This window comes from Coregonus lavaretus (genome assembly GCF_964263955.1).
Source record: "Coregonus lavaretus genome assembly, chromosome: 2".
In the NCBI taxonomy this organism is placed as follows: Eukaryota; Metazoa; Chordata; class Actinopteri; order Salmoniformes; family Salmonidae; genus Coregonus; species Coregonus lavaretus.
This window is the reverse complement of record NC_139989.1, coordinates 7669026-7683642: the sequence shown is the minus strand read 5'-3', so window position 1 is coordinate 7683642 and position 14617 is coordinate 7669026. Positions and strand designations below refer to the sequence as shown.

Genomic DNA, 14617 nt, shown 5'->3' with positions numbered 1-14617 from the left:
CAGGTGCATCCTGTTTCCACTGATCATCCTTGATGTTTCTACAACTTGATGGAAGTCCACCTGTGGTAAATTCAATTGATTGGACATGATTTGGAAAGGCACACACCTGTTTATATAAGGTCCCACAGTTGACAGTGCATGTTAGAGCAAAAAATAAAGTAATGAGGTCGAAGGAATTGTCCGTAGAGCTCTGAGACAGTAGTATTACATAAGTATTCAGACCCTTTACTCAGTACTTTGTTGAAGCACCTTTGGCAGCGATTACAGCCTTGAGTCTTCTTGGGTATGACGCTACAAGCTTGGAACACCTGTATTTGGGGAGGTTCTCCCATTCTTCTCTGCAGATCGTCTCAAGCTCTGTCAGGTTGGATGGGGAACGTCGCTGCACAGCTATTTTCAGGTCTCTCCAGAGATGTTCGATCAGGTTCAAGTCCGGGCTCTGGCCACTCAAGGACATTCAGAAACTTGTCCCGAAGCCACTCCTGCATTGTCTTGGCTGTGTGCTTAGGGTCGTTGTCCTGTTAGAAGTTGAACCTTCGCCCCAGTCTGAGGTCCTGAGCGATCTGGAGCAGGTTTTCATCAAGGATTTCTCTGTACTTTTCTCCGTTCATCTTTCCCTCGATGCTGACTAGTCTCCCAGTCCCTGCTGCTGAAAAAATCCCCAAAGCATGATGTTGCCACCACCATGCTTCACCGTAGGGATGGTATTGACCAGGTGATGATCGGTGCCTGGTTTCCTCCAGACGTGATGGTTGGCATTCAGGCCAAAGAGTTCAATCTTGGTTTCATCAGACCAGAGAATCTTGTTTCTCATGGTCTGAGAGTCCTTTAGGTGCCTTTTGGCAAACTCCAAGCGGGCTGTCATGTGCCTTTTTACTGAAGAGTGGCTTCCGTCTGGCCACTCTACCATAAAGGCCTGATTGGTGGAGTGCTGCAGAGATGGTTGTCTTACTGGGAGGTTCTCCCATCTCCACAGAGGAACTCTGGAGCTCTGTCAAGAGTGACCATCGGGTTCTTGGTCACCTCCCTGACCAAGGCCCTTCTCCACCGATTGCTCAGTTTGGCCGGCGGCCATCTCTAGGAAGTCTTGGTAGTTCCAAACTTCTTCAATTTTTAAGAATGATGGAGGCCACTGTGTTCTTGGGGACCTTGTTTTGGTACCCTTCCCCCAGATCTGTGGCTCGACACAATCCTGTCTCGTAGCTCTATGGACAATTCCTTCGACCTCATGGCTTAGTTTTTGCTCTGACATGCACTGTCAACTGTGGGACCTTATATAGACAGGTGTGTGCCTTTCCTAATAATGTCCAATCAATTGGATTTACCATAGGTGGACTCCAATCAAGTTGTAGAAACATCTCAAGGATGATCAATGGAAACAGGATGCACCTGAGCTCAATTTCGAGTCTCATAGCATAGGGTCTGAATACTTATGTAAGGAAGGTATTTCTGTTTTTTATTTGTAACAAATTTGCAAGAATTTCTAAAAACCTGTTTTTGCTTTGTCATTATGGGGTATTGTGTGTAGATTGATGAGATTTGTTTTATTCATATCAAATCAAATTGTATTTATCACATGCGTAGAATATAACAGGTGTAGACCTTACTGTGAAATGCTTACTTACAAGCCCTTAACCAACCATGCAATTTTAAGAAAAATAAGAGTTAAGAAAAATATTTAGTAAACTAAATAAAGTTAAAAAAATTAAATAACAATAAAGAGGCTATATACAGGGGGTACCGGTACCGACTCAATGTGCGGGGGTACAGGTTACATCTCCCGAGTGGCGCAGTGGTCTAAGGCACTGCATCGCAGTGCTAGCTGTGCCACTAGAGATCCTGGTTCGAATCCAGGCTCTGCTGTAGCCGGCCGCAACCGGGAGACCAATGGGGCGGCGCACAATTGGCCCAGCGTCGTCCAGGGTAGGGGAGGGAATGGCCGGCAGGGAGGTAGCTCAGTTGGTAGAGCATGGTGTTGCAACGCCAGGGTTGTGGGTTCGATTCCCACGGGGTGCCAGTATGAAAATAAAAAAGAATAATGTATGCACTAACTGTAAGTCGCTCTGGATAAGAGCGTCTGCTAAATGACGTAAATGTAAATGTTAATTGAGGTAATATTTACATGTAGGTAGGGGTAAAGTGACTATGCATAGATAATAAACAGTGAGTAACAGCAGCGTAAAAAGGGGGTCAATGCAAATAGTCCGGGTAGCCATTTGATTAGCTGTTCAGCAGTCTTTTGGCTTGGGGGTAGAAGCTGTTAAGAAGCCTTTTGGACCTAGACTTGGTGCTCCGGTACCGGTTGCCGTGCGGCAGCAGAGAGAACATTCTATGACTAGGGTGGCTGGAGTCTTTGGCAATTTTTAGGGCCTTCTTCTGACACCGCTTGGTATAGAGGTCCTGGATGGCAGGAAGCTTGGCCCCAGTGATGTACTGGGCCGTATGCACTACCCTATGTAGCTCCTTGCGGTCGGAGGCTGAGCAGTTGCCATACCCGGTGGTGATGCATCCAGTCAGGATGCTCTCGATGGTGCAGCTGTAGAACTTTTTGAGGATCTGAGGACCCATTCAAAATCTTTTCAGTCTCCTGAGGGAGAATAGGCTTTGTCGTGCCCTCTTCACGACTGTCTTGGTGTGTTTGGACCGTAACAGTTTGTTGGTGATGTGGACACCAAGGAACTTGAAGCTCTCAACCTACTCCACTACAGCCCCATTGATGTGAATGGGGGCCTGCTCGGCCATCCTTTTCCTGTTGTCCACGATCATCTCCTTTGTCTTGATCACGTTGAGGGAGAGGTTGTTGTCCTGGCACCACACTGCCAGGTCTCTGACCTCCTCCCTATAGGCTGTTTTATCGTTGTCGGTGATCAGGCCTACCACCGTTGTGTCGTCGGCAAACTTAATGATGGTGTTGGAGCCATGCTTGGCCACCCAGTCATGGGTGAACAGGGAGTACAGGAGGGGACTAAGCACACACCCCTGAGGGGCCCCCGTGTAGAGGATCAGCGTGGCAGATGTGTTGTTGCCTACCCTTACCACCTGGGGGCAGCCCGTCAGGAAGTCCAGGATCCAGTTGCAGAGGGAGGTGTTTAGTCCCAGGGTCCTTAACTTAGTGATGAGCTTTGAGGACACTATGTTGTTGAACGCTGAGTTGTAGTCAAAGAACAGCATTCTCAAGTAGGTGTTCCTTTTGTCCAGGTGGGAAAGGGCAGTGTGGAGGCAATAGAGATTGCGTCATCTGGGATCTGTTGGGGCGGTATGCAAATTGGAGTGAGTCTACGGTTTCTGGGATGATGGTGTTGATGTGAGCCATTTCCAGCCTTTCAAAGCACTTCATGGCTACAGACGTGAGTGCTACGGGTCGGTAGTCATTTAGGCAGGTTACCTTGGTGTTCTTGGGCACAGGGACTATGGTGGTCTACTTGAAACGTAGGTATTACAGACTCAGTCAGGGACAGGTTGAAAATGTCAGTGAAGATACTTGCCAGTTGGTCAAGCATTGCTCTGAGTGGACGTCCTGGTAATCCATCTGGCCCTGCGGCCTTGTGAATATTGACCTGTTTAAAGGTCCTACTCACATCGGCTATGGAGAGCGTGATCACACAGTCGTCCGGAACAGCTGGTGCTCTCATGCATGCTTCAGTGTTGCTTGCCTCGAAGTGCGAATAGAAGTGGTTTAGCTCGTCTGGGAGGCTCGTGTCACTGGGCAGCTCGCGGCTGGGCTTCCCTTTGTAGTCCATAATAGTTTGCAAGCCCTGCCACATCCGACGAGCATCGGAGCCGGTGTAATAGGATTAATTCTTAGTCCTGTATTGATGCTTTGCCTGTTTGATGGTTCGTCGGACGGCATAGTGGAATTTCTTATAAGTGTCCGGGTTAGAGTCCCGCTCCTTGAAAGCTGCAGCTCTAATCAAATCAAATCAAATTGTATTTGTCACATACACGTGTTTAGCAGATGTTATAGCGGGTGTAGCGAAATGCTTGTGCTTCTAGCTCCGACAGTGCAGTAATATCTAACAATTTCACAACATATACCCAATACACACAAAAAAAGTAAGGAATGGGATTTAAGAATATATACATATATGGACAAGCAATGACAGAGCGGCATGGACTAAGATACAGAATAATATTATAGAATAGAATGCAGTATATACATATGAGATGAGTAGAGCAAGATATGTAAACATTATTAAAGTGACTAGTGTTCCATTTCTTAAAGTGGCCAGTGATTTCAATAGGCAGCAGCAGCCTCTGTGCTAGTGATGGCTATTTAACAGTCTGATGGCCTTGAGATAGAAGCTGTGTTTCATTCTCTCGGTCCCAGCTTTGATGCACCTGTACTGACCTCACCTTCTGGATGAATACGGGGTGAACAGGCAGTGGCTCGGGTGGTTGATGTCCTTGATGATCTTTTTGGCCTTACTGTGACATCGGGTGCTGTATGTGTCTTGGAGGGCGGGTAGTTTGCCCCAGGTAATTCGTTCAGCAGACCGCACCACCCTCTGCAGAGCCCTGCGGTTGTTGGTGGTGCAGTTGCCGTACCAGGCGGTGATACAGCCCGACAGGATGCTCTCAATTGTGCATCTGTAAAAGTTTGTGAGGGTTTTAGGTGATAAGCCACATTTCTTCAGCCTCCGGAGGTTGAAGAGGCTCTGTTGCGCCTTCTTCACCACACTGTCTGCGTGGGTGGACCATTTCAGTTTGTCGGTGATGTGTACACCAAGGAACTTGAAGCTTTCCACCTTCTCCACTGTGGTCCCGTCGATGTGGATAGGGGGGTGCACCCTCTGCTGTTTCCTGAAGTCCACGATCATCTCCTTTGTTTTGTTGATGTTGAGTGAGAGGTTATTTTCCTGGCATCACACTCCCAGAGCCCTCACCTCCTCCCTGTAGGCGGTCTCGTCATTGTTGGTAATCAAGCCTACTACTGTTGTGTCATCTGCAAACTTGATGGTTGAGTTGGAGGCGTGCTTGGCCACGCAGTCATGGGTGAACAGGGAGTACAGGAGGGGGCTGAGCACGTACCCTTGTGGGGCCCCAGTGTTGAGGATCAGCGAAGTGGAGATGTTGTTTCCTACCTTCACCACCTGGGGGCGGCCCTTCAGGAAGTCCAGGACCCAGTTGCACAGGGCGGGGTTCAGACCCAGGGGCTCGAACTTAATGATGAGCTTGGAGGGTACTATGGTGTTGAATGCTGAGCTATAGTCAATGAACAGCATTCTTACATAGGTATTCCTCTTGTCCAGAAGGGATAGGGCAGTGTGCAGTGTGATGGCAATTGCATCGTCTGTGGATCTATTGGGGCGGTAAGCAAATTGAAGTGGGTCTAGGGTGACAGGTAAGGTAGAAATGATATGATCCTTGACTAGTCTCTCAAAGCACTTCATGATGACAGAGGTGAGTGCTACAGGGCGATAGTCATTTAGTTCAGTTACCTTTGCTTTCTTGGGTACAGGAACAATGTTGGCCCTCTTGAAGCATGTGGGAACAGCAGACTGGGAACACACCAGCCAGCTGGTCTGCGCATGCTCTGAGGACGTGGCTAGGGATGCCTTCTAGGCCGGCAGCCTTGCGGGGGTTAACATGCTTAAATGTCTTAATCACGTCGGACAATCACGGACTACAAAAAGAAAACCAGCCACGTCGCCGTACGTACATATTCTACCCTTTAGCTCAGTGTGGATGTTCCCTGTAATCCATGGCTTCTGATTGGGGTATGTACGTACGGTCACTGTGGGGACAACGTCATCGATGCACTTATTGATGAAGCCGGTGACTGATGTGGTATACTCCTCAATGCCATCGGATGAATCCCGGAACATATTCCAGTCTGTGTTAGCAAAATAGTCCTGTAGCTTAGCATCCACGTCATCTGACCACTTCCGTATTGAGCGAGTCACTGGTACTTCCTGCTTTCATTTTTGCTTGTAAGCAGGAATCAGCAGGATATAATTATGGTCAGATTTGCCAAATGGAGGGCGAGGGAGAGCTTTGTATGCGTCTCTGTGTGTGGAGTATAGGTGGACTAGAGTTTTTTTATTTTTCTCTGGTTGCACATTTAACATGCTGGTAGAAATTAGGTAAAACTGATTTAAGTTTCCCGGCATTAATGTCCCCGGCCACTAGGAGCACCGCCTCTGGATGAGCATTTTCTTGTTTGCTTATGGCCTTATACAGCTCGTTGAGTGCGGTCTTAGTGCCAGCATCGGTTTGTGGTGGGAAATAGACAGCTACGAAAAATATAGACAAACTCAATTCGTAAATGGTGTGGTCTACAGCTTATCATGAGATACTCTACCTCAGGCGAGCAAAACTGAGACTTCCTTAATATTAGATTTCGCGCACGACCTGTTATTGACAAATAGACACAGACCGCCACCCCTTGTCTTACCGGAGGCAGCTGTTCTGTCTTGCCGATGCATGGAAAACCCAGCCAACTGTATATTATCCATGTTGTCGTTCAGCCACGACTTGGTGAAACATAAGATATTACCGTTTTTAATGTCCCGTTGATAGGATAGACTTGAACGGAGCTCATTCAGTTTATTCTCCAATGATTGCACGTTGGCCAATAGGACGGAGGTAGAGGCGAGTTACCCACTCGCCGACGAACACAAGGCACCCGGACCTGCGTCCCATGTATCGGCCTCTCTTCTTCATTCGAATGAAGGGGATTTGGGCCTGGTCCGGTATCAGCAGTAAATCCTTAGCGTCCGACTCGTTAAAGAAAAAATCTGTGTCCAGTTTGAGGTGAGTAATCGCTGTTCTGATATCCAGAAGCTCTTTTCGACGTAAGAGACGTGGCAGAAACATTATGTACAACATTATGTACAAACAATGTGAAAAAACACACAAAACAGCACAATTGGTTAAAAGCCCGTAAAACGGCAGCCATCTCCTCAAGCGCCATTATCCGTTTTAGAATAAGGCTATAACGCAACAAAATGTGGAAAAAGTGAAGGGGTCTGAATACTTTCCGAATGTGCTATATATACAGTGTCTTCGGAAAGTATTCAGACCCCTTGACCTTTTCCACATTTTGTTACGTTACAGCCTTATTCTAAAATTGATTAAATTGTTTTTTTCCCCCTCATCAATCTACACACAATACCCAATAATGACAAAGCAAAAACAGGTTTTTAGAAATGTATGCTAATTTATTAAAAGTAAAAAAACGAAAATATCACATTTACATAAGTATTCAGACCCTTTACTCAGTACTTTGTTGAAGCAACTTGGGCAGCGATTACAAGCTCAAGTCTTCTTGGGTATGACGCTACAAGCTTTGCACACCTGTATTTGGGGAGTTTCTCCCATTCTTCTCTGCAGAAGTTTCAAACTCTGTCAGGTTGGATGGGGAGTGTTGCTGCACAGCTATTTTCAGGTCTCTCCAGAGATGTTCGATCGGGTTCAAGTCCGGGCTCTGGCTGGGCCACTCAAGGACATTCAGAGACTTCTCCCGAAGCCACTCCTGCATTGTCTTGGCTGTGGGCTTAGGGTCGTTGTCCTGTTGGAAGGTGAACCTTCGCCCCAGTCTGAGATCCTGAGCATTCTGGAGCAGGTTTTCGTCAAGGATCTCGCTGTACTTTGCTCCGTTCTGATTAGTCTCCCATGCTCTGCCGCTGAATAAAATCCCCACAGCATAATGCTGCCACCACCATACTTCACCGGAGGGATGGTTTCAGGTTTCCTTCAGACGTGACGCTTGGCATTCAGGCCAAAGAGTTCAATCTTGGTTCCATCAGACCAGAAAATCTTGTTTCTCATGGTCATAGAGTCTTTAGGTGCCTTTTGACAAACTCCAAGCAGGCTGTCATGTGCCTTTTTCTGAGGAGTGGCTTCCGTCTAGTCACTCTACCATAAAGGCCTGATGGGTTGAGTGCTGCAGAGATAGTTGTCCTTCTGGAAGGTTCTCCCATCTCCACAGAAGAACTCTAGAGCTCTGTCAGAATGACCACCGGGTTCTTGGTGACCTCCATGACCAAGGCCCTTCTCCCCCGATTGCTCAGTTTGGCCGGGCGGCCAGCTCTAAGAAGAGTCTTGGTGGTTCCAAACTTCTTTAAGAATGATGGAGGCCACTGCTGCAGACATTTTTTGGTACCCTTCCCCAGATCTGTGCCTCAACACAATCCTGTCTCGGAGCTCTATGGACAATTCCTTCGACCTCATGGCTTGTTTTTTTCTCTGACATGCACTGTCAACTGTGGGACCTTATATAGACAGGTGTGTGCCTTTCCAAATCATGTACAATCAATTTAATTTACCACAGGTGGACTCCAATCAAGTTGTAGAAACATCTCAAGGATGATCAATGGAAACAGGATGAACCTGAGCTCAATTTCGAGTCTCATAGCAAAGGGTCTGAATACTTTTGTAAATAAGGTATTTCTGTTTTTTATCTGTTTTAAATTTGTAGAAATTAAAAAAAATCTGTTTTCGCTTTGTCATTATGGGGTATTGTGTGTAGATTACTGAGGATTTTCATTTATTTAATCAATTTTAGAATAAGGCTGTAACGTAACAAAATGTGGAAGAAGTCAAGGGTCTGAATACTTTCCGAAGGCACTGTATATATCAAAAAAATAACTTTGATGGGGGTGGGGCCACAAAAAATCTGCGTACCCAAATCCATACCCACACGTGCAGTCAGAGGTTAGTTTACTACAATTCTACACCTTTCGCCATGAAGCGTGGAGAAAATGTTGCAGTTTTGAAGCAGGTTTACTGCAATTCTATACATTTTCCCATGGGGCAGAGAGAAGATTTTGTGTGCGACCACACACGCGCGCACACACACCCTCCAGCAGTGTTGTGTAAGTCTAATTTCCTTATCATTGCATGGTGTCGGTGCGTGGTGGCCCCGGCCAACTGCCAACTGGTGTGATTAGCCACCCTGCTGTGGCACCATGAAGCTCTGGCCTAGAGCCAACACTCCACAGAGGAAGGGAGGAGCGGAGACGGGCGGGTAGAGATGGGGAGGGGCATTGGAGGTAGAGGGCTGTAGCAGTGAGAAAGGGGGCAGGGGTATGGCAGACATAGAGCAAGAGAAAGGAGAGAGTAGGAACAGATGGAGATAGAGAGGACCAGGGGAATGGAGCCAGAGAGATAGAGAGGACCAGGGGAATGGAGCCAGAGAGATAGAGGACCAGGGGAATGGAGCCAGAGAGATAGACAGGACCAGGGGAATGGAGCCAGAGAGATAGACAGGACCAGGGGAATGGAGTCAGAGAGATAGAGAGGACCAGGGGAATGGAGTCAGGGGGATAGAGAGATAGAGAGGACCAGGGGAATGGAGCCAGAGAGATAGACAGGACCAGGGGAATGGAGTCAGAGAGATGGAGAGGACCAGGGGAATGGAGTCAGGGGGATAGAGAGATAGAGAGGACCAGGGGAATGGAGCCAGAGAGATAGACAGGACCAGGGGAATGGAGCCAGAGAGATAGAGAGGACCAGGGGAATGGAGTCAGGGGGATAGAGAGATAGAGAGGACCAGGGGAATGGAGTCAGAGAGATAGACAGGACCAGGGGAATGGAGCCAGAGAGATAGAGAGGACCAGGGGAATGGAGTCAGAGAGATAGAGAGGACCAGGGGAATGGAGTCAGAGAGATAGAGAGGACCAGGGGAATGGAGTCAGGGGGATAGAGATAGAGAGGACCAGGGGAATGGAGTCAGAGAGATAGAGAGGACCAAGGGAATGGAGTCAGGGGGATAGACAGGACCAGGAGAATGGAGTCATGGGGATAGAGAGGACCAGGGGAATGGAGTCAGGGGGATAGACAGGACCAGGGGGATAGACAGGACCAGGGGAATGGAGTCAGGGGGATAGACAGGACCAGGGGAATGGAGTCAGGGGGATAGAGGGATGGAAAAAAAGGGGGAGAGAGACCGGAAAGAAGGGACAGAGTGAAAAGCAGAACGAGTGAAAGGCAGAACAGAAGGAGAACAGAGAGCCATGGAGGGGCAGTGATCCATCCATCTATCCAACCATCTTTCATCCATCCATCCAGCATGCTTTGCACCATAAGTACTCATGTGATGATAGTCATGTTATTTCCTAGGATGTGCAAGACTGGACTATCCAGAGACTATGTTATGTTTTCTGTACAATGAGGCAGTCAATGTTGCTTTCCTCTCTTTGTGTTTGTGATACTAATTAAACTGTTTGTAAACAAGGTCACCTCAGTCTTAAGCAAGCACCATGTGAAAGTTGAGCTAAGTTCAAAGTTTGACATTGATCTTAAGTGTTTTTGTATAGCCCCAATACAATGACCCAGTCGAATGGCTGTGAAATAAAAAGGTTTCAGACTGGAGTTGAAGACTCAATCAATATCAATATAATTCTCACTGTGCACACACACACACACACACACGCGCACACACACACGTTTGTTTTACTATCTTTGTGGGGACCAAACAATATTCAAAATCCTATTTTGCCTTAACCTAAACTTAACCCTAATCTTAACCCCAAAACCCTAACCCCTAAAACTAAAACTAAATGTAACTCCTAACCCCTAATCTTAACACTAATTCTAACCCTAACCCTAATTTTAACCCTAACACTAAACCTAACCCATAAGCCTAAAAAAGCCTTTTTGTCCCCACTTGTCTGAATTTTTCTTGTTTTACTATCCTTATTTTTACATTTCTGGTCCCCACAAGGATAGTAAAACCAAACCACACACACACACATAGGGTGCTAAGTGCAGATAAACAGTATCCTGGCCGACTGACTTTTCCAAGCAAAATGAGTGATGCTGTCCACAGTGTGTTTTCAGAAGAAAGGCAAGCCTTCTGACTCAGTGTCTGCTGCTCTGCTCTTAACCACTCTCCCATGCGTGTGCATCCACCACAGGGGGAGAAAATAGCCCAATTGTCTGGCCTCTGGGCTGGCAAACCACTCCGCTTTTATTTGGACTACTTTTCAGACCTAAAAAACGTTAAGGTCTGGTAGCCTTTTCATACTTCTGATCTGAGCTGACTTGTACTGGGCTGGCTGGAGATGCATTCAACCATATACCACTTTTCAAACTGCTGAGTTGAGACGAGCCATGCTGTGCTGTGCTGTGCTGATCTGGTTACGCATCCACCATATATATACCCTTTTCACAAAAAAGACAAAAAGGAAAGGACAATGTGAGTAAGAAATATCTGAGCCAGCACCGTACGGGGCAGTTCGGGTCGGGTTCAGGACAACTGTGCAAAAAGGGTATCTGTAGAGGAGTGTTATTCAGCATTGTCCACTGATCACTTTACCACATAGCGCTAATGAAATGGATATTCTTCAATTGGTTTTTGATTGTATAGCAGATTATTTAGGTATTCACTGGGATTTCTATGTCTTTTTTGTTTCAGGTGTTCGCTCCCCTGTTGAGACGTTACACTGAGCTGGAGGAGGGAGTGCTCCAGGAATCAAAGCAGTGACTGAACACTGGCAATTATTTCAATCAGCACATTTCTCCATGGTCTGATGAGCAAATATGAAGGACTTGCAAACCTGTGCCTTACACGTGATTCCAACCTCTTGATTTTGACATTGTAATACACCTTAAATATGATTTTATTTTTCAATGTAATTTGTCATGAATGTATCTGAAAGTGACATGACCCTCTTCAATTTGTTTAGTTGTGATGACTCGTAGGGATTACACTAAGAATACCTCATTTACTTGGTGTTCTTCGCTGAACGTAGAAGAACAATGAGAAGTGTTATTGTGTTTTCAGCGACCAATCTCTGTTGTCATGCCGTGATCATTTCAATGGGCATTTAGATCTTCAAATCAAGTATTTTTGGAAGTATGACAGTGCCATAACGGAATTGTCTTCTCACTCAGATATTAACTGAATCATTTGGTTCTCATGGGAATTCTGAAAGATCTATAGTATTATGAGTATTCTGAATCTTCAGTGATCTACTGTGCTGATGCCCTCGAATTACTTCAAACAATAAAATCGATTGAACCCATGTCATTACTGTGTTGAATCACATTGGTGAAGGTGACCAAGACAGTTTTTTAAATTAATTTTTTTAACAATTGGATATTTGTATGCTGATGTTCTGACTGGGGCTGTGCCCTACTGGTCTATTAATACCCAGCATTCCTAGCGGCGTTTCACACCTTTCCGCACACATACACACACAGGCCCCACGACTGCCACTCCCAATCAATTGTTCATTATTCTCCTCCAGTCCAACCAACGTCTGTGTGCTTAAATGATTTCCAGAGTCGTATTCATAGGCACCAAACGAAAGCGATTACCATCATCCCATCGGTATTTTGACAAACATACTTTTAGATCAGGGGTGTCAAACATATATATATTTTTTCTTGTGTGGGGGAGGAAACGAACTCAATATACCTTAAAATGACTAAAACCAAATCGAAACTGTGTAGAAATGATAATGGACCTACATTCATACAGTTTCTTTACTGTGTCCAGCTGGATAATAATCACAGAAATGAAAGCTAGACAGTCAGGGAGCATCGGAAATTCCCAAAAACAATGGATAGAAGACTGAATGCGGCCCCCAGTGCAAAATCAGTTTGTCACCCCTGTTCTAGATGGCAACCATATAGGATGTTGAGGCGAATGGTTCTCTTGTCACTTTCTTTTTGGCACGTTACACCGTCAACATGTGACAACGTTCCCTTTTAGATCAACCTTCAGAGGATCTGACTTTATGAGGGTGAATGTGACACTGTGCTGGGTATAATGGGGGGGATGGGTTGACAAGTGACGAGAGATTTCCTCTTTATTGTTGGGAGGCACAAATGCAAAGAGGTGCTAGTGGTTTGTGGACCTACATCATCCACAAAAGAAAGAATACATGTATTTACTATTTACATAAATAATCATCAAAGTAATGTAGGGCACACATGATATACCATTCGTTACATACAGAAACATACATACTTCAGAAAGTATTCATACCCCTTGACTTATTCCATACTTTGTTGTGTCTCACCCATCTACACACAGTACCCCATAATGATAAAGTGAAAACATGTTTTTAGACATTTTTGCAAGTGTATTGAAAGTTAAATACAGAAATATCTAATTTACATAAGTATTCACACCCTTGAGTCAGTACTTTGTAGAAGCACCTTTCTGGCTAAGTCTCTAAGAGCTTTCCACACCTAGATTGTGCAACATTTGCCCATTGTTCTTTTCTAAATTCTTCAAGCTCTGTCAAATTGGTTGTTGATCATTGCTAGACAACCATTTTCAGGTCGTGCCATAGATTTTCAAGTAGATTTAAGTCAAAATTGTAACTCGGCCACTGAGGAACATTCACTGTCTTCTTCATAAGCAACTCCAGTGTAGATTTGGCCTTGTGTTTTAGGTTATTGTCCTTCAGAAAGGTGAATTAATCTCCCAGTGTCTGGTGGAAAGCAGACTGAAGCAGGTTTTCCTGTAGGATTTTGCCTGTGCTTAGCTCCATTCCGTTTTTTACATAATTTTTTTACCCCCTTTTCTCCCCAATTTCATGATTATGATCTTGTCTCATCGCTGCAACTCTCCAAAGGGCTCGGGAGAGGTGAAGGTCGAGTCATGCGTCCTCCGAAACATGACCCGCCAAGCCGCACTTCTTAACACCCGCTCGCTTAACCCGGAACCAGCTGCACCAATGTGTCGGAGGAAACACTGTTCAACTGACGACCGAAGTCAGCCTGCATGCGCCCGGCCCGCCACAAGGAGTCGCTAGAGCGCGATGAGCCAAGTAAAGCCCCCAGGCCAAACCCTCCCCTAACCCGGACGATGCTGGGCCAATTGTGCGCCACCCTATGGGACTCCCGGTCACGGCCGGTAATGACACAGCCTGGGATTGAACTCCAGGCTGTAGTGACGCTGCAACATTGCAATGCAGTGCCTTAGACTGCTGTGCCACTCGGGAGGCCTCCGCTCCCCAGTCCTTAACGGTTACAAGCATACCCATAACATGATGCAGCCACCACTATGCTTGAAAATATGGAGAGTGGTTCTCAGTAATGTGTTGTATTGGATTTGTCCCGAACATAACACTTTGTATTCAGGACAAAAAGTGAATTGCTTTGCCACATTTTATGCAGTATTACTATAGTGCCTTCTTGCAAACTGGATGCATGTTTTGGAATATTTTTTATTCTGTACAGGCTTCCTTCCTTTTTCCTCTGTCAATTAGGTTAGCATTGTGGAGTAATTACGATGTTGTTGATCCATCCTCAGTTTTCTCCTATCACAGCCATTAAACTCTGTAACTGTTTTAAAGTCGCCATTGGACTCATGGTGAAATCCCTGAGAGGTTTCCTTCCTCTCCGGCAACTGAGTTAGGAAAGACGCCTGTATCTTTGTAGTGACTGGGTGTATTGATACACCATCAAAAGTGTAATTAATAACTTCGCTATGCTCAAAGGGATATTCAATGTCTGCTTTTTTAATTTTTACCCATCTACCAATAGGTGCCCTTCTTTGTGAGGCATTGGAAAACCTCCCTGGTCTTTCTGGTTGAGTCTGTGTTTGAAATTCACTGCTCGACTGAGGGACCTTACAGATAATTGTGCGTGTGGGGGGACAAAGATTAGGTAGTCATTCAAAAATCATATTAAACACTATTATTGCACAGAGAGTGAG

At 45.8% G+C, this 14617-nt stretch overlaps 1 protein-coding gene across 1 annotated transcript in view; it reads left to right on the top strand.

Annotated features, from left to right (window-relative positions):
- xylb (xylulokinase homolog (H. influenzae)) overlaps positions 1-11969 on the top strand; it is a 65702-nt gene extending 53733 nt beyond the window's left edge. Inside the window, exon 19 of the mRNA XM_084178985.1 lies at positions 11360-11969. Within this exon, the coding sequence (XP_084035111.1) occupies positions 11360-11428 (69 nt within the window). The 3' untranslated portion in view covers positions 11429-11969. The remainder of the gene's footprint in view (positions 1-11359) is intronic.
- The last annotated feature ends 2648 nt before the right edge of the window (positions 11970-14617 follow it).